Source organism: Protopterus annectens, chromosome 3.part1 (assembly GCF_019279795.1).
Source record: "Protopterus annectens isolate FY-2018-M chromosome 3.part1, PAN1.0, whole genome shotgun sequence".
In the NCBI taxonomy this organism is placed as follows: domain Eukaryota; kingdom Metazoa; phylum Chordata; order Ceratodontiformes; family Protopteridae; genus Protopterus; species Protopterus annectens.
Window position 1 is genome coordinate 1,446,411,368 of NC_056732.1, and position 24,584 is coordinate 1,446,435,951.

Here is a 24,584-nt window from a genome sequence, read left to right on the forward strand (position 1 = left end):
TGTCTTTTTCATTCTGTGTATTTCTCATTGTCTTAACTACTTACTATATGTTAATTGTGGAGCTTTTCTCCCCGGTCATCCACTGAAAATGGACCTGGTTCAGCTGGATTTTCCCGGTTAACAAATGTAAAATAAAATAAATAAAATAAAAATAAAAAATAAAAATAAATAAATATAACCTATAAAAGAACTTACCCCTTTGACCTGGGAAGCATCATTAGCAAGCCTAGTGGTTAGAGCTCCAGTTGTGTTTTTAGCATCATCAAACCAGCTAATTTCCTACAATGAAGAAAGTACAAATCGACATGTTATTACAACCTGAATGATAAATATAGTTCATGAACTCAAGGCATTAGCATGTGGTAAATATCCAAACCTTTCCTAACAGCATGCAAACAGTGGGCAAGGTACAGTTTTAATTTGAGATGACTGCTTTACTTACTTGTTTCTTTGTTAGTTCCAGAACTCTAAAAAAATAAATACTGCTCTGATATAAGTTGTATGTGATACTGATAGCCTTAAAACATAGCCAATGTTAAGGCTAGCCAAGCTTTCCCCAAATTTACCAAAATATTGCCAACTTTTATCAATACCTCAAGGAATATTTTGGTTACAGATAAGGGCTTGTACACATCAAGTGTTCACAGGCTGCCTCTGTCCATTAGGGATACAAGTGCCAAATCATGGGTAAATTTGCAATTTAAAAAACATGCTACTCTAAACAAATAAATGACTTGTGCTACATCAGATCAATGGGCTATGTCGATCTACACAATCCAGAAGTGAATGTTTAACAGCAAAGCAATGACTAGGTATCACTGTCTTGTTTTCAAAAAAGTAGTTGCTAAATGACTTGTTCAGAGTTACAACATATGAATACAAAAAAAATGTTGATGGCAAATGAGGTTCACTTGTCCAAACCAACCTGGCAGCTTCCTCCAGAATAAGATAAGTTGCAGATATTAGTTAATAAAAATGTGCATTTTATTTTCAGTCCTACAATAACTGCCTGTACATTATTGAACATCCTCGCTATTTTTAATCTTGCATTCTCCTCAATAAAGTTATTACCTAGATTCACCAACCTTTCTGTAAAAATATTTTCTCATGTTACCCTTGACATATTTCTCATCTATGTTTGAAGTCAGCCTATATTTCCTTGGTCATTTCTGTAGAGCACTGTACTGTTGAAAGTATTCCTTTATCCCCAAAATGGAGCAACTCATCAGAATGTGTATAATTAGAGTTATGCGGTGTGGGGGTACAGGTATCACAATAAAAAAATTAATTTGTTGTTGTTCTTGTTAATAATAAAAAAATGTCATCATAAATGTTTCTGTTTCAGTGGGGTCTATATTATATTGTCGAAATGGCATTACAGCAAAAGTCGTTTTGATGATGCATAAAAAGTGAAATCTCAAAACAGTGAAACCCCAGGTCACCAATTTTTTTCTTAAGGAAAAAATCGGTAGACCCACAACACACTAGTTAAAACATTTTAAACTGGGGGTTTTCACCCCCCAGACCCCCTAACTAAATATACCAACTCAGAGATCTCACTACAATGGGGTAAAGAGCAATGTCATGGTTCGGGCCAAGCAATTTTTTTTTCCCTAGGAAAAAATTCACTGACCTGAGCTTTCTCTGTTTTGGGATTTCGCTCTTTTTGTGTCATCGAAACGGCATACACTGTAATGCCGTTTTGACAATATAATATAGACCAGTGAACTATGGCTTGAGGTTAGGCCCTTCAGTGAATCACAACAAACTCATTCTGGTGACTGTGTTTTTAAAAATCCTACCACAATGTTCTCTGCTAATTATTACAAGGTTCTAAATGTTCTTTCATGCTTCCATCCTCTCTCTGTCTCTCTCTCAAGCGTACACACAAACACAATGAAAAAAAAAAAATATATATATATATATATATATATATATATATATATATATATATACATATACACACTCATGTCTTTCTTCTTAAACATTTGCAAATAAATTCAAACAATTTTTGTTTTCGGAAATGTCTCCTTCCTGTCTATGCTGCTGTGGAGATGGAATCCCCCAAAATGCATTCCCCCTCGCAAAAGCTTTTCACCACGTGACTTTATATACAGATAAAGAATCTTCTTTTTCTACTAGAACTGTTTCTTTCTTTGAATGCCAGAATCAGTTCAGTCCTTTTTAATACTATTTCAAACTGTTCATCAATAATTCATCTGCTATATCTGCTCCTGGGTGCCTTTTATTTTTAATGTTTTTGGCTGCTGCATTATACGTATGCATTTTAATTCTGCAGGTGCTTCTGTCAATGCCTCATAATTTTCTATTAATCCTTTCTTCTTCTAATGTGTCATCTCCAGTGCAGGCTGTTTTGCATCTTCAAACAGCTATGATTTTTTTTTTAGCTCTCTGCAAAATGATTTGCGAAAATAGTGGAAAGCACCTGGTCCAGTTCTGTTCTACACTAACAGTAATTGTCTTTTCTTTGAAATAGAGTCCTCTGTTTGTCACTGTTCTGTTAAGTCTTATCATGTACAATTTGTTTGCTAACTTTTTATACAGAATTGTGTCGATTATGTCCATATTAGTAGTGATTTAGTTAGCTCTCAGAATGATAGCTACTATCATACAGTGGGCATCAATCATCATCATCTATGCATCAAACATTACATTTACTTTAGTCCACTGGAAATGTACTGGCAGGCTCTGACTAGGCTTCTACATTACTAAAAAGAGCACATAAAGTCTCCACATGGTAAGAAACCAGCTTGAAAAACGTCAACAGCAGAACCATCTTTACCGAACAGAATCTTAACCACACCAGCATTATGCCTCCCTTTTCTAGAAATTCATTGTTTATCACAAGCTGTTTTCTGGGAAGAAGAGGATCTTCTCCTTATTGTACTACTCACTGAAAGAGCAGAAAAATGTCATGTCGCGTATTAGCAGTTTTCTTTCATATAATACAGCTGTTTGAAGCATCTATTTTTATTTTGGTTCTATTGCACAGAGTGGTCATTACCACAGTGTCAGTGACATAGCAAGCCACATGCTTACTTCTGATACCAAGAATATCTGAAACCTGGGTTGTATCCCCCTCCCCAGGATCTTGGATTCATTCCAGTACTGACACTAAAGTGCATCATGAATGGGGTACTATATTGCTAAGATGACATGTATTTATTTCTATGTCTTTCTTAACTAGGTAGATGGATTTAGCATGTGGGCCCTTTTTAGACAAAACCTGAGTCAATAAGGCAAAAACAACTTCCATAAAAATATGTTGCACATGCAAATAAAAGTAGCAATGATAACAATAGGAACACCATCCTCAAAAATCATCATAGGTTCACAGGGCATACTAGGCTGTTCATTTATGAAGATCTTAAGAAACTCAACTCTGCATTCACATGGTAATTATTATAACAATAGCCAATGATGTGGGTGTGGTATATTGAAGATTTACCCACAGTTGGTGTGGTTTAATCATGAGGGCATAGCCTGAGTGATTAAACAAAGCAAATTGTGCATAACTCTTCCATATACCACACCATGAAATCAGTTATTGCTATTATACAATGACATTATTTAAGAAAAAATGTACTTACTTTTGTTAAATAATGTCTTTGTATGATGGCTCCATGGTGTTCTTCTGCTTTTCTTGGATACCCTGTTTGTTTTTTTGATACACTGCATGCATATGGAATTTGCATACATCAGAGCTTTGGAAAGAAGGAAGCAATGGAGAAAGAAAGATCTCTATTCCTTCTTTTTTTTTTTTTTTAAAGGTCGGAATTTGGACACTTTAGAGGTATGAGAGAGACAGGATGGAGAAAATACAAGGAAAATCAGGTACGTTTCTTTAATTTTGAATAACGTACCCAATTTTTCTAGTGTTTTCTCCATGCTGTGTCTCTCGTACCTCTGGATTGTTTGGATTTCTAATTTTATTATTATTTTTTTTATTGTGAAGAAAACTTAAAAAGTTATAGCATATAGTAATGCCCGGACTTTTTTCCATTGGTATATACTTGATTTACAATGGGCATGCTGGTTGGGCTGATCAGTGTGCTCGTTTTTAAATGTTAATGGACAGTCACTGTAGAATAGCCATTATATTTTGCAATAGTAGTCTACGAAGATGGGCTATACAATTATATGTTAATTACTTACATGTTTCTCTTGTCCATGAGGGCCAAAGTAGTTAAACCAGATGTAAGTTTGCAGGTACCCATCCATTCATCCATGTTATGTTTGAATAGAGTAAGAGAAGTATTCTGCTTTATGTGGAAGGAAGGCTAGTTCCATAGAGATGATATTCTCTGTAATACATACATATACCGCTACCACAGTCTGTTTCATAGTTTCATAGTTTAGTACTAGGCTATCTGCCCTGGGGCATTTGCAAGCCTAGCCCTACAGATGTGGCTTTCGCCACCCCATGTAGTGGTACTAAGGTGTATAGAATAAATTTAGAATATTGTGCCTTTGTCTAGTATTGACACATTGAAGACCCCCTTACTTATTAAAATTAGTTTACTGTGCCTCTGTCAAGTAGCGACACAGGGGTGACCCCCGGGGTAAACCTACGATCTCCCATCCACTCATCAAGATTTCTCTTGAAGAGAGTCAGTGAGGGGCTCTGCCTAACATGAACTGGGATTTTGTTCCAGAGTATGGGAAGCCTCTGAGTTATGAATCTGTCCCTCCAGCATGTTCTATTCATGTTTGTACTGAGGTTTAAATCTTTGGCTCTCGTGGTTCTTATGGATTTGGAGTTTTTGAGGTGGAGCATGTCCATCAATTCCTGGTTGGACATGGCCTTGTAAGTCAGGCACAGATCACCTCTGAGCAGGCGGTATGCTACTGATTAGAGCTGGAGTTTCTTTAGCCTGGTAGCATATGACATATGTTGGAGACCCTTGATCCTCTTGGTGAGGTACTTCTGGGGTCTCTCCAGCTGTTGTAAGTGCCGGGTGAGGTACATACCAAATGGGGCATTGTACTCAATCATGGGCCTGATAAGGGAGGAGTACAGGGGCATGATGACCTCCTTTGATCTGGATATGAACCCCTTCATGATAAGGTGGGCAAGGTAGAAAGTCTTTCTAACCACTTTGGCAACGTGGGTGTCAAATGAGAGGTCACTATCAACTTGGGTCCCCAGGTCTCTGATTACTTTTTCGGTACTCAGTGGGTTACTGTCTATGTGATAATTTGTGGGTACTTTGTTTTTCCCAAAGGGATGACTATACATTTTTGGCATTCAGTTTAAGGCCATGATTCCGGCACCAGTTGTCCGTTTCGGTGAGGCCTTTCTGTAGGATGTATGTGTCAGCTGGTGTATCGACTATGGTGCCTAGTTTGCAGTCATCTGCAAACTTTGTCAGCCACAACCCTCCCATGTTTGCTTTCACATCTGAGAAGTAAATGCCGAACAAGAGGGGTCCCAGGACAGAGCCCTGTGGGACACCACTTGTGACTGGCTTTGAGTCTGACATGGCTCCCGCAATCTTGACTTTATGGGTTCTGTTCTTTAGCCAGTTTGCAACCCATCTTGTGACATATGGATTTACATTTACGCTGTTTAGCTTATCTATGATCCCCAAGTGGGGTATTGTGTCGAAGGCTTTAGCCAAGTCCAGGTAGGCTGTATGGACTGCCTTGCCCTCATGAATGGCTCTAGTGACTGTTTCGAAAAAGTCAACCAGGTTCAAAAGGCAGGATCTGCCCTTTACAAAGCCGAACTGGGTGGGATGAAGTGTCTGTAGGTCCCCAATGTCGTTGTTTATGAGTTCCATAATAATTCTTTCCATAGCTTTGCAAACCAGGCTGGTCAAGCTTATGGGGCGGTAATTCCCAGGGTCTGTAGTGGAGCCTCCCTTGTGGAGTGGGACCACTGTTGCTGTACGCCAGTGTTCAGGTACATATCCTGTAGTAAGGCTAAGGTTAAATAACCTTTTTATATGCGGTTTTAGCTCCTCTTGGAGTTCACGTATCACGCAGCCGGGGATACCATCAGGTCCCATAGATGCTGTGTTTTTTGCTTTGCTGAGGGCGGTTCTCACCTGGACATCAGAGATGACAGGGAGGTTACATTCAGCTGGGATGAGTATTTCTTCTTTTGGAGGTGAGGGAGGGGAGAAATTTGCACTGAACCTGTCTGCCAGAATGTTGGCAATATCCGTGGGTTCGGTAAATTTTTTGTCATTGTGTACTAACTCTGAGCATATCTGAGGGTTTCCGCCCAGGTTTCTAACATAACTGAAGAATGCCTTGTGGTTATGTTTAGTGTACTTGGCGATTTTTCTCACAAAGTTGGCCTTGGATGTTTTTATGAGAGAACGTAGCTTTCTACTAGTTATCTTGTTAATCTTACAAAAGAGATTGAGGTCCCTTGAGTGTGTGTTTCTGATACTAGTGGACTTCTGAATGATTAACAGGTCTAACAGAACAGTTATACATAAGGCAGGGATCACCTCTCAGAAGACTGAATGATACTGAAAAAAGAGACAAGGTTTTTGAGGTGGTCTTTGCAGTTTTTATGATTTGAGCCCTAGAGTCTCTTAGGAGGAAGTGGTGTTGTCATTCCAGTGTGATAAGTGTTTGGACAAGTACATAGCGACAGGGGCATTACACCTGGTGATCAACTCAACGAGTGCTGAATACAGAGAAACTATTATGCCCCTGGATCTGGATAACCTGCTCTTAAATATAAGCTGTGGGATTAAAAAGGACTTCCTTACACTAGTGGAAAAATGGTGATGAGACGACAACTGATTGTCAACAAAGGCTCCAAGATCTCTAAATATGGGCTCAGTTTCCAGAGAGTTATTTTGTAGTTGCCACATTGACAACACCTCCCTAGAAACTGAGCCCATATTTAGAGGAGGTACAGCCACTCGACCATAACATTCTGAGTTTTATTTATGAGTCAATTTGCAGTGAGTTCCACATGGGAAAACATTTAATTTGGAGAGTTTATGTATGATGCTTTAGTGTGGGATAGGCAGTGTGCACTGATTTGCCTTTGTCCATTGCCTCAGTGGCTTTTTTTCTAGAAGCCAGCTAGGTTAAGTAGGCAGGACTGGCCCTTGACGAATCCGAACTGAGTTGGGTTTAGAGTCTGTAGGTCATCTATATTCATATTTATTAGTTCTATAATCTTTTCCATAGCTTTGCAGATTAGGCTGGTGAAACTTATGGGTCAATATTTACGTGGATCTGTTGTAGCCCCACCTTAATGCTAAGGAATAACTACTGCTATCCTCTATTTATCTGGCACAAAACCAGGTTTAAGGCTAATGTTGAATACCCTCTGCAGGTAGTCTGACAATTCATGTATCAGTCTAGCCAGTAAGGAGCTTGGTATATTTTCTGGCTTCATAGTGTTTTTGGCCTTAGACAGTGTCTTGAGAACTTGTTCTTGGGAGATTTGATGGGGGAGGTTAGGTACATGTATTTGATTTGAGAATATTGGAGAGTAGAGGGGGTGAAGTTGAGGCTGAATTCGGCCGCTAGCAATATCATGTCTTTGAGTGTGTGTGATATCATTTACTATTAGTTCTGCATAGTGCTGGGTATTGTTTCTGACATTTCCAACATAGTTTAAAAAGGTTTTGTGTTTATCTTTTGCCTGAGTGACTACTTTTACCTCATGTCTGGCTTTGGTTGATTTGATCAGGATTCAGAATTTCTTGATTCAGAATTCCTTGTTTAATTTAGCAACAGTGTTTTTGACTTTATGAGAGTTAAATTTATTTTACATGCAATTATATCTTTTTGTTATATAGTCTGTTTATATTCCAGCTATTTTTGAATTTTACATTTTATTTATTTCTGAAGGGGACAGATGCATCTATGCATCTAGTTACACATGCATAGAACTTGGCAGTAAAAGATTTCATATAAGCAGTGACATCATTAGGTCATCCCTCAGTTTTAGCAGACTGGCCTTTGCATAGTCTCTGAATACTGAGGTGTTGGAGGAAGCATCTGGCTTCAGCATTAAGGTGAATTTGACTGACTTATGGTCCAATTTGACCAGGGATGAAGCTGCAGTTATTGCAGAGCAGAACTGTCCCATATTGGTAAGGAATAAGTCCAAGATTTTGTCTCCTCTGGTTGGGGTATGGACTAACTGACCCAGGGAGTTTGTATTTATTAAGTCTAAAAATCTGTGGGCATGCATGTTTGAAGTGGACATCCTACAAAAGGGCCTCACTGAGACAGATGCCTGGTGTCAAAGCCATGGCCTCAAGCTCAATGCCAAAAAGTGCATTGTCATCGCCTTTGGTAAAAACTCTGTACCCATGAACTACAACATAGGCGGTAGTATACTTAACACCGAAAGTGTGATAAGAGACCTTGGGACACAGGTAGACAGTAGTCTCTCCTTTGATAATCACATCGCCACAGTAGTCAGGAAATCCTTCTACGTGACACACCTCATTACAAAAGGTTTCTCATCCAGAAAAAAAGAGGTCATTGTTCCCCTCTACTCATCACTCATTAGACCCATTACAGAGTACAATGTCCCTTTTGGTATGTACCTCACAAGACATCTCCAACAACTGGAAAGGCCGCAGAAATACCTCACAAAGAGGATTACCGGCCTCAAACAGATGCCCTACGTTGACCGTCTCAAAAAACTCCAGCTTTACTCCGTCACATATCGCCTACTCAGAGGTGATCTCTGCCTAACATACAAAGCTATGTCAAACCCAGAGCTGTTGGACATGCTCCACTTAAAGAAATCCCAATCCCTCCGAGCTACATGCTCTAGGGACCTAAACCTTGTCACCACAATAAACAGAACATGCCGGAGGGATAGATTCCTGTCCCAGAGACTTCCCATACTCTGGAATAAACTACCTATCTATATCAAACAAAGCTCCTCATTAGCACTCTTCAAGAAAAATCTTGATGACTGGATGGGAAATAGGAAATTCACACCGGGGATCACCTCTGTGGCTCTGCTCGACAGTGGCACAGGAAAATGATTTTCTTGGATAGAAAAAGCCAGGGTACCTTTTTGGCTGGGCTTGTATAGGCCCCAGGGCCGATAGCCTAGTACCTACCTATGAACCTACAAAAAGGAAGTGAATGCATGCCACAGTCTTTCAATAGTGAAACAAAACAGCTATCAAACATCATGGAAACAGTTACATCTGTAGTCTTCCTCATAAAAGGTACTATTTCTTGATATAAAGGAATGTTGGGGCTGGCTTGGTCTCATTTAGACTGTTATGCTAGACTCAGAGAAGAGGAAGAACGAAAGTTTTATGCTTTTTTACTCAACCCTTTCCTTTTCTCTGAGTTAGTGCAACCTTAGATTTAGTATATGCAGAGATTAAGGGTGTATGGACTTGTCCCTACAAAAGTGGTGTGTGTGTGTGTGGGGGGGTGGGGTGGGCTGGGTGCGGCTTGTTTTCTGCAAAAGAGAATAATTGTGTGTTTTGTCACTTTTTCTGTATCACTTCTTTATTTTGAGAGTTTAGAGATTGCCATGATGGGAATTATGAGTGTGTGTTGACATTTCAGGATGTAAAACCAACAAAAAGGTGGTGGGCAGGTAGTGTACTACACAGAGATGAAGGACCAACAAAAAGGTGGTGGACAGGTAGTATGCTGCACATAGATGGAGGGATAGGCAGGTAGCATGCTACACACAGACGGACCTTTTTGTTGGTCCTTCATCTGTATGTAACACACTACCTATTACCTTTTTGTTCGTTTTAAGTTTTGTTTACGTGGTTTCACCTGTTTTTTATTGCTTATTAATTTCAGGATGTAATACTACAGAGCAAAGATGAAGTTGCCAGTCATTTTAATTTGTGTGGTAGACTGTGCTTTCCTGGAAAAGACCCCTTTGCTGAGGGAAAGTCAGAATACAGAACACTGAAATAATGGTGGAATGACTGCTTAATCACAAAGAAGAGAAAATATCTGAAAAGTATAATTTATTTTCCAAAGTAGACAATACTTACTATTAATCCAGAGCCATAGCTAAGTATTCTGGAGTCTGTCTAATTCCCTGATCTGACTAAAGCCTCAACTTTAGGTTGAGGAACAAAATAAAAAAGGCTTTGAAAATGCTTGCTACAGCTAAATGCCATGCATGAGATGGTCAATCGCTTCAGCCCTGACTGCAAATGCAGTATCAGCATTAATTTCTGTATGCTGGTAAAGCACTACTGGCTGATCAGTATCTGCCAGCTGCACCCCATAACAACTTGCACCCAGGGCAGCTGTCCCCTTTGTCCCACTCTACCCTACTCCTCTCTATTAATCAGCTTGCAAACCAGTGAGTTTTTAATAGCAGTGCTATGATCAACACCTTTTTATTCAAAGACAGATACTATTGTTCTCTATGCCGAGAAAGGGAATAAAATAAAGTGACAGGTTTTATTACTGGCAGTCTGTATCAGTTAAGTATTACTGAATTCAGAGCCATAACAGGCTGTGCATAGTGAAGTTTTGGCATTAGGGACATTAAGTCCATTAGCAAGATGTGCATTCCTGATTTAACAAATTAGTCATTCTGCAGGTATGTTTCATCTGGTTCAATACTTTTTCACTGTCTATTCTGTGCGTGATGTAATTTGTAAAATAAAGAGTTTGATACATAAACTGAAGAAGATACTTCTGGTGTTCAACTTGTTTGGGTCTGACCCCTGGCTGATAAAGAATGACTCTCTAGTGAGTGGAAAGCCTTTGTGGGGTTTCACAAACCATTACTGTAAATGTGGTAGCATTAGCAGCAACTTGATTAGCAAGCAGACAGTTACAGACAAGAATAAAAAGCTTTTTGTAGCCCCTCTTTTTTTTTTTTTTTTTTGCAGGGAAAGCTGACCTCAGTAATACTATATCATCTACACACAATGTAAGGCTAACCTCTGGAATGTCAAAAAGCAGAGTATATATATAAATTGAAAAAATTTGAGGGGTCCAAATTTTTAGCCTAAGAGGATCCTTGCTTTAAGCATCCCATCTGGAGATGCATTAGGGCCTGAATGAATCCTAAAATTCCTATCAGTAAAACAGAATAAAAACCAATGTACTGTGTCAATAAGGCCACAGGTAGACATTCTCCCTAACGAAAAGGTATGGTCCAAAGCTTTAGAGTCCCTTTTAAGGTGAAAAATGCTGTAATAATAACACAATTCTCCATGCTATCATATCTCTGTTTTTATTACTGTACTAAAGCCACTCATGCTCTTTTATCCCATACATTTCTGAACTCTGTTCCCACAGAAGACTGTTATGTATATTTATAACCTCTTCTATCAAGACATAAACATTTTGACACTTGTTTACACTATAGACCACATCCTCCCCCCCCCCCACACATGATCACTAGCTTACCCTGCATCAAAACACAAGAGCTGTATAAACTGGGTTTTACATATCACTTTGAGGCCTCATACTTTGTTGTAAATAACCAGTTTAACCCTTGTTCTGCATACAGTAACTAAATGTTTTAAACATTTTGGGATCTTGGTCATTATTCATGACATTCTTCTCCTACAGTTCTCTGAATAAGATTAAAACTACGATTAGAACAAAAGGTGCTGCATATTTACATAGTGAAGTACTGCAGAATACGATTACATTAGTTTATTATGTTTAATTACACTAATTCTCTTTAATCAATTACTGCCTTTTGTGTGTGTGTTAGAAAAGTACCACCGTATTTCATTAATAACCTAATAACGTAATTTAAAAAGAAAAAAAATGACTCAAACTAATACTGTCAAAAGATTTGAATATTCAGGCCAGTTAGAAAATGTAAGATATTGTGCTTAAAAACTTGAACTGGACTAAAGGAAGCAAATAATTCCAGGTGTATTCCATGCTTTAAAATCACAGAAATGATTGCTTATTCCCAACTGTCAAGTGCAACACCAGTACCTAAAGCACAGTCTGTCGTCTTGATGATGAGCTCTGGCAGCAATCTCCACAAATTACAGGTGAAACGTACGTTTTGAATTGAAGAAAATCTGTTTGTCTTACCTTTTGGACTGAGTCCTCAGCTGGGAATCATATACAGAGATCAGGGTGTCATGGTACTGTAGTTTACCAAAAAAATAAAAACTGCGATCAAAGGGGTGCTTCCATTTCTGTCCTTTAAGAACATGACTTAGCAGACCCACTCAGATTTCTATTTAACCATAGTCTCCAGACAGGCTTTGTCCCAGTAGAGTGGAGGAATGCAACAGTCATCCCTCTGCACAAGGGGGGACCATTAACTGCCCCAGGAAACTAGTGACCCATAAGTAAGACTAGTGTCATATGCAAGGTTATGGAAAGGATAATCATGGATCTGATTAACAATGACATAGAAAATCTCCAGACTCTAGACCCAACCCAGTTCAGCTTCATCAAGGGCAGGTTCTACCTGCTCAATCTGGTGGACTTCACCAAAGATGTGGATGAGGGTAAGACAGTGCATACCACCTTCTTTGACCTGGCCAAGGCATTTGACACAATACCCCACTTAGCTATTATAAACTCACAAAACTGGTCATAAACCTCCCCATCACCAGAGGGATAGCTGAATGACTCACAGATAGGACACGTTGTTACAGTGGGGAAATCAAAATCCAGCAAGAGGTTAGTCATCAGTGGAGTACCACAGGGCTCAGTGCTAGTCCCCCTACTGTTTGGGATATACTTCTCAGAAGTCAAGGCAAATGTGAATGGCCTTTGGTTGACCAAGTTTGCTGAGGATTGCAAGTTGAAGGCAATCAATGAGTCTCCCCCCCCCAAATGATGCTGATATCCTACAAAAAGATCTGATGCAGACTAATAGTTGGTGTCAGAGCCATGTTCTGAAACTAAATGTGACAAAGTGCATAATAATATCCTTTGGGAAACTAAACATCCCTGAAAATTACAAGATTAACAACATCCCCCTAAGAGTGGACCCAGTGGTGAGAGAGCTGGGTACTCAGATAGATAATAATCTGAACTTTGACCACCAAGTGTCCACGATGATGAGGAAAATCTTCTATGTGGCTCAGCTTATAAGTAAGGGTATGGCATTCAGATATAAGGATGTCAGAGTTCCAGTGTACTCAGTCCTCATGAGATCAATAATTGAGTACAATACACCCTTTGGTGTGTACCTCACCAGACACCTGCAACAGTTGGGAGTGTCCACAGAGGTTTCTCACCAAAACAAACAAAAAATGGGTATAACTAAAATGTCATATGTGCACTGACTAAAAGTTTTTTCACTGTATTCAGTGTCCTACTAATTACTGATGGGAGATCTTTGCCTGACTTACAAGGCAATCTCTGACCCAGCCCCGATTGCGCATCCGCAAAACAAATTGCATGAGGATTACCCACTCTAAAGATCTAAACCTTATCTCTGTCATGAATAGATCATGCTGGAGAGATAGATATGTGTTCCATAGATTGCCTCTCCTCTGGAATAGGCTTCCTATTCACGTGAAGCAGAGCCCTTCCCTGACCATCTTGAAGCGCTGTCTGAACCAATAGATGGGGAAATCGCAAATTCACTCCTGGGGTAGCACCCATTTCCCTTATGGACAGAGGCAGTCTGTAAAAATAGTCAAAACCCGGCTTGCTGACCCTTGTTATCTTTTCTCTAGGGACAGAAAATTGTGTAAAATCTGGGTAAAACTGGCAAGGCTTGTAAGGGCTCTTGAGCCATTAGCCTATTAATCTACTATGAACCTATGAATCATGTCATGTTCTCCCTCGTAAGGTCTGACCATAAAGCTGTCTCCTTCGAAATCAAAATCAATTTGGTAACCCCAGTAAACCCAGTAACAGTTAAGAATTATTCCAAGGCAAACCACCTTTTGTTAAGCAATAGTTTTCAAAATTTAGTGCCCCTCCAAATCCAGCAAATACAGCAACCTATGTAGAATTGTTCACAAAAACTCTGTACAGCTATGCCAGTGGCTGCACATGTTTGCTGTACCTACCAGAAGTAAGTCCAAAACCAACTCCAAAAACAAACCACCTTGGTGGCATCCCAGATTAAACAGGTTATACATCAAAAGGAAAACAAATCATGGTTAAAATCAGGTAGTATAACTCCCATAAAGATAAGAGTCTCTCATCAAAATAAACAGGCAGCTAAGAGGGCTAATTAAGTCCAATAAATCCAGTTCTGAGGTCAGGATAGCCTCAACCGTAAGGCCTTCTTTAGCTATGTTAGAAACCTCAAAGGTAGCAAACAGCTGTGTGCTGAACTGGTGGTTAATAGCATCACATTTACTAAACCAAGCAATATAGCGAATCCACTGGCTGACAAATTCAGTTCCAACTTTAACCCCCACTCACCCTCAGCCACCTCCCAAGAAATACCTTCAAACATAATCCCTGAAACTATAAATAGAGAGCCTGTCCTGGCTGTGCTCACCAAGGCCAAGAACACAGACTCATTGGGACCCGGTAATATCCCAGGATGACTCCTGAATAGCCTAAAATATCAACTATCAGGGCCACTTGAGTTACTATTTAACTACTTTTTTTAAAACAAGCTTCATGCCACGAGAATGGGCAGATGAAACAGTCATCCCACTTCATTTGGGTGGACCATCAAAAGATCCCAGAAACTACAGACCCATTAGTCTGGCTAGCCTTACATGCAAAGTCATAGAAAGAATTATCATGGAAATGATCAACAAAGATATAGAAGACCTTTATACACTGGATCCATCCCATTTTATCTTTGCCAGAGGAAGGTTATACCTATTGAACGTGAGGGACATCTTTGAGAAGGTCACCAAGGTAGTTAATGATGAGGGTAAAACAGCGCATACTGCATATCTTGATCTGGCTAAAACACTAGATACAATACTCCACTCTGGCATTGTTAACAAACTTATGGAATTAGGCATAAACCCCTATATAACATGCTGGACAGCCAATGGCACACTGATAGGACCCAGGAAGTTAGGTTTGGTGAGACCACTTCCTTAAAGAGACCAGTCACCAGAGGGGTCCCTCAAGGCTCTGTGCTGGACCTGCTCCTCTTTGGCATTTACTTCTCAGAAGTTAAGGCTGTCAAAGGACTCTGGCTGATCAAGTTTGCAAACTGGGAACAGTCACAGATTCCCCCCAAGACACTAACATCCTACAAAAGGGTCTAACACATACAAGTAACTGGTACAAAAGCAATGGCTTAAAACTCAATGTAAAAATGAATTATAATACCTTTTGGGATGTTGGTCACTCCAGGAAGCTACATCATCAATAAAACACCCCTAAGATTCACCTACTAGTCAGGGATCTGGGAACAGATGTGGAAATTTACCTGGCCTTCAACCAACATGTATCCAAGATAGTAAGGAAATCCTTTTATGTTGCTCAACTTCTAAGTCTATGGCATGTCAGTCCAGGGAAGTCATTGTACCAATACACTCCGACCTCATCAGACCCATCACTGATGCCCCCTTCGGTATGTACCTGACCAGACAAATGCAGCAACTGAAATGTCCACAAATATTCTTTACGAAACAAATACATGGCATAAACACAATGTCGTACGTGGACCACCTCAAAGCCCTATCTTTATACTCAGTCTCCTACAGACCACTGAGCAGTGATCTATGCCTGTCTGCAAAACAAACAACATCAAAACTACTAGATCTAAAGACCTAAATTTTGCTTGCCATATAGATAGGACATGTTGGACAGACAAACATGTATCCCTGAAAATTCCTTTTCTCTGGAACAGTCTCCACATCCATGTGAAACAAAGTCCCTCCCTAATCCTATTTAACAGTAACTTGGACAACTGGATGGGAAATCAAGAATTCACTCTTGGTCTGGCACCCATGTCGCTGATAGACAGAGGCAGTCAATAAATCACATCATAATCAACAATTACCCCTATTTAAACATCTAAAGCATATAACTTGTGGGACACATGTGGGTTGCATGGCTAGGCTTATAAAGGCCCTAGTGATCGTTAGCCTAAAAGACACCTATGAACATATGAACCTATGTCTAGCTCCATCTGACCATTGTGAGGCATTGCGTTGTTCTTGCTGTCAGACAAGGGGAATATTGTTAAGAGCATTAAAGAACTCTCCTAACCTCTTGTTGGGTGATAACCACGTTCACCATATCTTCAGTCTCTATCTTGACATCTTTTGAATATGATGCCCATAACCCGACATTCCACTGGTCTGCAATTATTCAACAAAGTATTCATTCTGAGTGGATTCTTCGATTCCCATCTCTGTGACCAGGCTAATGGGTTTACACTTGCCTGTATCTTTTCTGCTCTCATTCCACCAAAGTGAAATTTCATCTGTCATCTTCTAGTTCAAGGGGTTCCTTTCCATAGTTAAAGAATTCAGAAGATGTTTTCACTATCTTCACCAATAGATTTTTCAGGAGTCTATGATGAAATCCCATATGTCCCCCCTGCTTTACTACCTGTAGTTCTAGCATGTGTCAAATGGTTTAGATCACTTTCTTCAAACATAACATTTCCACTCTGTAATTTGCTTTTGTCCTCATCAGCCTCTTTTTCTGTCATATAGTATTCCTACCTTGGCTTTGCCCATCTATGTTCAGGTTCCCTTCTTTTAGTAGAAATTCATTATGCCATCCCATCAGTTTTCTGCACTCATATTCCAATAAAGTCTCCTGATTTTTCCAAACATTATGCTCTTATAGCAGTCTGATTGCAGTCTCAAGTTTAGTGTAAAGAAATCCATCACCCTGTATTGGGGGTGGAATACTGTCATCGCTGTAAAACTAACAACTGTATACTCAAAGAGGGTGCTGCTGTAAGAGACCTTGGCACCCTTACAGATAATACAGATAATAATCTTAACTTTCATCAAAATCTCTTTATAATGGTTAGGGAAGCATTTGAGACAGCTCATCACATACATTTGAGGGATTATCCAGAAAAATAACAATCCACTACATGATTTGGTCAATTATAGTGTACAATGTAGCATACTGAGCCTTCCTAATAGAATGTCTTGTAAACTAAAGAAAATCCAGCCATCCAAATAATAACCATAGCTTCCAGAGTGCAACAATAATCCGTAAGTATCTTAACAATGCAAAATCTTCTGCATGCACTACAGCTGACATGGATTTTTCTTCTACAATAACCTTTTTTTTCTGATTTTATTTCCTCCAGTCTTACCATTAAATCTGCAAACATCAAAAATAGGTACAAATACTTTTGAAAATTAGGTACATCTAGTCAAAACCCAGCCAACTAATTAGCCACAGCTGCCAGTTATATTCCAGATGGCATGTGTGGACAGCGATTATGTTCTTGGTGTAGTAGACTGCTCTATCTGGTGGCAGTCAACTCCCACAAAGACAGCCATCTGGGCACAAGCACTAAAATGATATCAATAGCCTTCATCATGTTGGAGAGGTTTCAGTTACTGTTGCCAACGAAAGGAATCTGGCTGACAGGAAGGTATGTGAAATCCAGGGAATCACCAATCCAGGGAAATCACTGATTATATCTCTACAGCTGTTCAGTGTAAAGCGTACTGGGGTGTAACAGGCGTTAATCATAACCCAAGGTAGCACTCTGAATTTTCCATCTCTTACGGCCAACCTCCTCAAAAATGATTGAGCTGTCAGTGGTGTGGTTAGTGAGACTATCACAATGATCACAGAGATCTTTGCAAATCTGTAATTGAATGCAATTTTTCAAAGTAAGGAGCCTACAAGAGTTATACCATTTAGGTCCAGGACAGATGGCCAATATCTAACTACAGCATTTTATAGATAAAATTAATATAGGATATTTGGTTTGCTCTGGGATGGCTAATCAAGCCAATTTCAGTATCCTGAGAATATAAACTGACATACTCATTACAGAATATGCAAAGCTACATAAAAGACAACAAACCATTTTTAAGTAAACTTTATGAATGATATATCATAAATATAATGATGTCTTTCATCTGTATACAGTAGATGTGGACTCACTGTTCATGCTAATTCCAAACAGTTATGCAACAGATTCAGTTAGGAAGCACAGTGATTCAACCACACTGTCCAGCCAAACAATCAATACTGTCTATGATCTTTACAATTAGTTCTAGAAAATACAGTATTGTTGTTTCAAATTTTTTTCCCTTTCAAAAAACATAGTATGGTAATGGGAATGCCCACTGCTAACACATATTCAAATATTGTGATATCAGTGTGGGAGAATAATTATGTATCCTGTTCACAAAATGTACTTTCTGAGAAAATATTTTTTATAAACATTTTGTGGAAAGCATATTTTATTTATGAGCATGCACTTTTGAGGAATTGAATACATTTGTTATGCTCTTTCTGAAATATTTTTTGTTTTTTTAATTTAAAACAAAGTATGTGTACAAAAATGGGAAAAACGGGCGTTGATGATGATGATGACGGTGACATATTTCCTTTATTTGCAGTAATGCATGAACTCCTACCTAATTATGTGAATGTAAACTTTTATGCCACTATACTTTGCCTATAAAATTTGATGTGCTTGGAGCTTTTCTCCCCAGGATTCTGCTAAAAGTGGGTTCTCTGGACTCAGTTTGAGTTTTCCAGTAAACAAATGTCAATAAATAAATACAAATGCAGAAGTGCTATAGCGAAGACAAACCCACCTTCTTCTAAAGTCCAAAAACAACAATGCTCTTCACCCTAAAACATTTCACAGACCCAAAACAATTTTTCAAAATACTATCTAAAAATAAAACCAGAACAGAAATAGTACAACAATCAAAGGTACTAGGAGTCACAATAGAATATTACCTAATATTTTATCTACAAATTCTCCAAGCTGTTAAAAAACAGCAGAAACTTGGTTTATTATACAGAATTGAACACTACTTCAGTGACAGCAGTACCAAATCCACTGCATCCTCCCACTTACCACCAAGTCTCCTTTATGCCTTCCCCATCCTGACTAACCTTCATAACACTCAGATAATGAAAACTGACAGTTGTTGCAACAACACTTCTAGATTTGCCACCACTCTGTCCAAAAAAGACACAACTGCACAGCCTTAAAAATCTATACTGGCTGGAGCTCTCAAAGTATCTTACCATATTGCCCATCCCCTACCGTATAAACCAGAAAACTGTCCAGTAATAGGAAACAACTTAAAACAGTATTCCCCAGTCAGGGAACGATACTTTCAAATCACTTATACTCACCACCAAATCTAATAATACCCCAGGTGCCCCACTGTACTACTGCTATGTCTCCTAAGTTTGGAACTCCCTACCAATACATTTAAAGCAAACTGAAAAACTAGAAGGTTTCATAAATCAAATTAAACAATACCTAAATAGCTCCTCGCTATGTTCCTACTCAGCGCCAGTCTAATACGTTAACTGTAACCACCAAAAACTACTGTTTAATTTACTGCCAACTATTTCACTGCATCCTAATGCTTCTATATGAGATTTTCTGCCTCCTGACCTTCACTCTGTTTCAAAACACAAGCCCCTCTAATGTCAGTTGTCACTCTTGAAAGTTTCTCTAAGTGCTAATCAGCTGCTGTGCCACTGTCATTTAACCACATCTATCTGCATTGCTTTCTGTCCTTCCTCCTCAATTTGATCTGTGACATCAGATCCATCCATTTATTTGTATTGTAATGTAACTTAAGTTTATCCAATTTATGTCAAAGTAGGCTCATTACAATATTGCAGAATTTTAATTGTGTTCATGCACTTTACTGAAAGTTTTTGTTTTATGTCTTTGTATTGCAACTGTCATAGTTCACTTTTATTCTTTGTATTACTGTATGACATTATAAAATTTTTGTGTGGAACTTTTGTCCTCAGGCCTCCAGTAAAAAGTTTTTTCCCCCAATGTTGGACTTTCCCAGTCAACAAATATAAATAAAAATTAGGTTTATTGTCTCACAAGTTGTTCATGAGAGTCTAAGAGGTGGAGAGTTGGTGGTAAGATATGGAGACTTTGTAATACAAACTTAAATTTGTAAATAAAAATGGAGTTATGTGAAGAGCAGATCTATTTTCTTGTTTAAATGGATTTATTAGAGTAAAGCTCTCTGTTAAACTGAGATCAATATGGACCTGAATTTTATATCAACCAGTAAGGCTATACCTGCAGCAACTGGAAAGACCCCAAAAGTACCTCACCAAGAGGATCAAAGGGCTCAAACAGATGCCATATGCTGCCTGGTTAAAGAAACTCCAGCTCTACTCAGTGGCATACCGCCTGTTCAGAGGCGATCTGTACCTGATGTATAAAGCCATGTCCAACCCGGAATTAATGGACATGCTGCACCTAAGAAAATCCAAATCCCATCGAGCTACGCGCTCGAGAGACTTGAACCTCAGCACTGAAATAAATAGGACATGCTGGAGGGACAGATTCATAACCCAGAGGCTCCCTTCACTCTGGAATAAAATCCCAGTCCAGGTTAGGCAGAGTCCCTCATTGACTCTCTTCAAGAGGAATCTTGATGAGTGGATGGGAGATTGTAGGTTTACCCCGGGTATCACTTCTGTGTCACTGTTAGACAGAGGTACAGTATACTAACCTCGAAAAAGGGCATAGCAAAATAAATTTTAAATGGGTGGCGAAAGCCAAACACATTCTGGCTAGGCTTATAAATGCCCTAGGGCAGATAGCCTAGTATGAACCTATGAACCTAAGAACCAAATGTTCGTATGAACATTTAAAAACTCCTGTTTAATAGGCTTTTAGATGAATGTTTGCTTTATACCTGAAAAGCACTTTATTTTGTTTGAAAGTTTGTATTTCTTTGTTATTCTAGTATGGCAGTAATTTTGTTGTTCTCCTGGAGACACTTTTTGCTTCTTATATCATGGTATTTTTGTATCCACTTCTAGAGATCAGGGTATCCTATTTTACATTAGTATGTATAACAGGGGCCGTGTTTGAGCTGAAAGTAGTGAATGCAACTATTCTGCAGTACATAGCTAGATTTCTAACGTGGCCCAATTTCAAGCAGAACTGGTATACTGGCAAAAAACATGCCCTGACCCTGAAGACAGAGAGACAGATAGTGCTCAGTTACTATGAACATTACGTGTTCTTAGGTTCATAGGTTCATAGGTTCATACTAGGCTATCTGCCCGAGGGCATTTATAAACTAAAGCCTTGTGTTTTGTGTTATGCCACCCACCTAGTAGAACAAGGCCAGCGGTGCTCTGCCTCACATGTGCGGGATTTTTGTTCCACAGCATAGAGTCTTTGGGTGATGAATCTATCTCTCCAGCCGTCCTATAAATAGCGTGTGGTTTAAGTTTAAGTCTCGCCCTCCCTTTATCCTTTTGGTGAGGAACTTTCTTGATACAGAAACACCACTCTAAACATTTTACTCCCCATTTCAAAATTAATAGTACAAGCGAGCATTTTTGTAGTAGCCACAGCAGTACTCTAAAAGGCCAATGCCCAACATAAACCTAAATCAGACAGTGAAAGCCAAATGTTAAAAAAAAAAAAAAAAAGTAAACGATACCTGTCTCAACATCGACATGAACGCTTTGTAACGAAGTCTCATTGTAAGGATCTCACCCGACTTGCCAAAAGTAAAACCCTAAAACGACAGAAAACACACGACTGTCAGTATTATGCAACATACATGATAAGTGCCTTCTGCATACACTCCCAAATAATACTGTTTGGATTATAAAAATAAAGTGATTTCTATCTACTCTATGATGTTTATTTCATAAATGTATTAGCTCTGCTAAGTGAATGCCACGCAGATTGGGTCGGGTTGTCTGCAGCTGACCTGGTGGCTTTACAATATATTTTCATGTGACTTTTTTATTAAAAACAAACTATATCAGTATGTAATATCACAGTGTTAGTGAGAATTTGAAAGTATCTTAGTGTTCAATAGATATGCAGCAGTCTTTGGAGGAATACTATATGGTGCTTCCATCAGCATTGTATGAATGAAAATAGCCAGAAGCTTAATGGGTCAAGACACACAGACATTTGGGTACTCTGCAATGAGTTGCAATGCACTGTATTCATTGGTTCACTAACTGAATATTTCAAAATATAATGAAACAAAAAATCCATTATTTTTTTTAAATTGGACACCTACCACTGAACTAGCTCTTTGAAAGTCTGAGTCAGCATGTCATTCAAATACAACTGCTAATTACCCAGTGGCACTTAACAATAGAGCTACAAAATATTTCCTGATTGGGATATATCTCATCATTAACTGACTAATTCACTGGTGTCCTCTGGTTTGACTAACAAATGCAAGGAGAACTGCAGTTGCCACCAATGCTTTCTGAAAAGAACACCAGCCTAGAAAGAATAAAAAAAAAACAACCTGTTAAAAATCAAGGGATACAAAATAAAAGTCATGGTAAATTCTATGCAAAAACAGAGAGGCCATGCTATGTTACTACATACTATCTTTATTTTATTGCTTTACTGAGTTTTGAACACAGTAGTGCTAAAAGACACGTGTCTCTTTTCAGATGTTTCTTAGAAACATTCATTTGGTTAAGTGATTTGCTCTGAACTGTGGGTGTTAATTGGAAGTATATAAAATAGGTACTATACACTTAACTGAGCTAATAAGTCTTTTAAACACAATTTATCATTTAATTTGATATTTATTTAACTCCTACCAAAAGGCTTATTTTTATCATGGTTTCCTTCCTTACTGTTCACTATGCAATAATTCACATCTAGGCATTGTACTGTTTTCTGTAAGGTCCCCCCAGTGAAGAAACAATAGTCTTAATGAAAAACATCACTTCAGTATTAAAGCACAATTTGCCCTGGCAGCAATTTGTCATTAGTCGGGACTAGACTTTTCGGATAAAGATAATACATTATTTTTGAAGTACCATCTGCTTCAGTAACATGCTATATAATAACTCAATAGACCAATCTGCAAGAGATTTACACAAGATTATCTTCCTATATAACCAAGTACTAAAATGCATATACCAAGTACTAAAATACATATAGGCTATTTCCTACATTCAGGGAAAAATACATATATTGGAAAGCAGTGTGGAGACTTTTACATCAGACTATCGCAGACCTACCCTAACTTGGTCCCGGTTGATCATATTATAGCCAAATACCATACTTGTGGAACTTGTTACATCTTGTTTTAAGTACTATAGAAACTGCTCAGGTTAGTTATTTTATTCTAATTTAACTAATATAAGCTTTCTTTGTATATTCTGCATACCTGGTGGACCAATTACATTTTATTTTTGCTTTTTTTAACACATCAGAACAAATCTTCCTAACACTGTTTTCTCTGGAAGATTGGACAGCACAATTATTTTTCCATTTTGTTATTGACCTATACTCGTATTAAAAAAAGGCATCTGACAAAAAAAAAAAAAAAAAAAATATAACTCATGCCATGCAGGTTGTGATTTACAAAACCTGCTCTAGAGCTAGAAATCAGAGTTAGAATGTGGTGTCTTGTGAACAAATGAACAACATATCAAGTAGTAATTTTGCACATTAGACAAAGTAATTGAGGTACAGATCTGCTGAAAAACTGCCCAGACAAAGCCAGCACAGGCTGTTACTCAACAAACAGGTTCATAGGTAAGTACTAGGCTTACTACCCTAGTGGGCCATTTTAAGCCTAGCCAGTTTTCCTTTATGTGCTCGACTTAAACTATCCCATTTGGTTAGAGATTGGGCTTACTCATCCCATGGCCAATAATTATATATTACCCCTAATGAGAATAACTGGGTTCACACCATAGATAATCTGAGGGGACCCATGTGTGGCAAAAGCTTTTAGGACATGTCTCTCTCCATTAATTGTACAATGGGTCAGTCTTGGAGTAAATTTTCTCTTTCCATCCATAGATCCAAGTTGCACTTGAATATGAACAGGGATGAATTTTTGTTTTATGTGGATGGGGAGTCTGTCCAAGAGCATCAGTATCCCCTGTGAGGGATACCTGTCCCACAAAACCATTCTGTTGATGTTGCAGAAGACATTTAATTTCCCAGACTGAGTATTTCTGATGCCGTTTGACTTGCTGATGTGTAGTAGATCCATCAATAATGGGTTAGACCTGTATGATACAGAGTATAGTGCAGGGCTTTGGTTGGTCCATGTAAGACATGCTGCTTAGGCCTTGTATCCTTTTAGTGCAGTTTCTCTGTGGGCATTCCAGTTGTTGCATGTGTCGGATAGCTACATGCCAAAGGCGGCATTATATTCAATGGCTGGCCTAATGAGGGCCGAGTAAAGGGGGACAATGAACCTTATATCAAGACATAATCCCTCTGTTTATAAGATGACTTTCTTACAAGACTGGGCATACACTGGTTAATAGTTATGTCATTGTCTTCATAAGTTCCCAAATCCCAGACAACTGGGTCAACTCTTTGGAGTGTACTGTTAATATTGTAGTTCAGTTCTTGGGGTAGGTGACTTACCAAAGGACACACTAATGCATTTTTTGGCATTTACATTCAGTCCATGATTTTGGCACCAGTTATTTGTGTGAGACAACCCTTCCAACAGGATGGCTAAGTAATTCGAGGATTCAATGAGTGCTCCTAGCTTACAGTCATCTGCAAACATATTCAGCTAGAGCCCTTT

General features: G+C 38.7%; 1 protein-coding gene across 1 annotated transcript in view; it reads right to left on the minus strand.

The window, feature by feature from the left end:
* Positions 1-24,584, minus strand: part of ABCB1 (ATP binding cassette subfamily B member 1) — a 1,009,232-nt gene that overhangs the window by 261,697 nt on the left and 722,951 nt on the right. The window contains exons 21-22 of the mRNA XM_044067521.1: positions 21,486-21,563; positions 196-279 (exon numbers count right to left, since the gene is read on the minus strand). Of these exons, the coding sequence (XP_043923456.1) occupies positions 196-279; positions 21,486-21,563 (162 nt within the window). The remainder of the gene's footprint in view (positions 1-195; positions 280-21,485; positions 21,564-24,584) is intronic.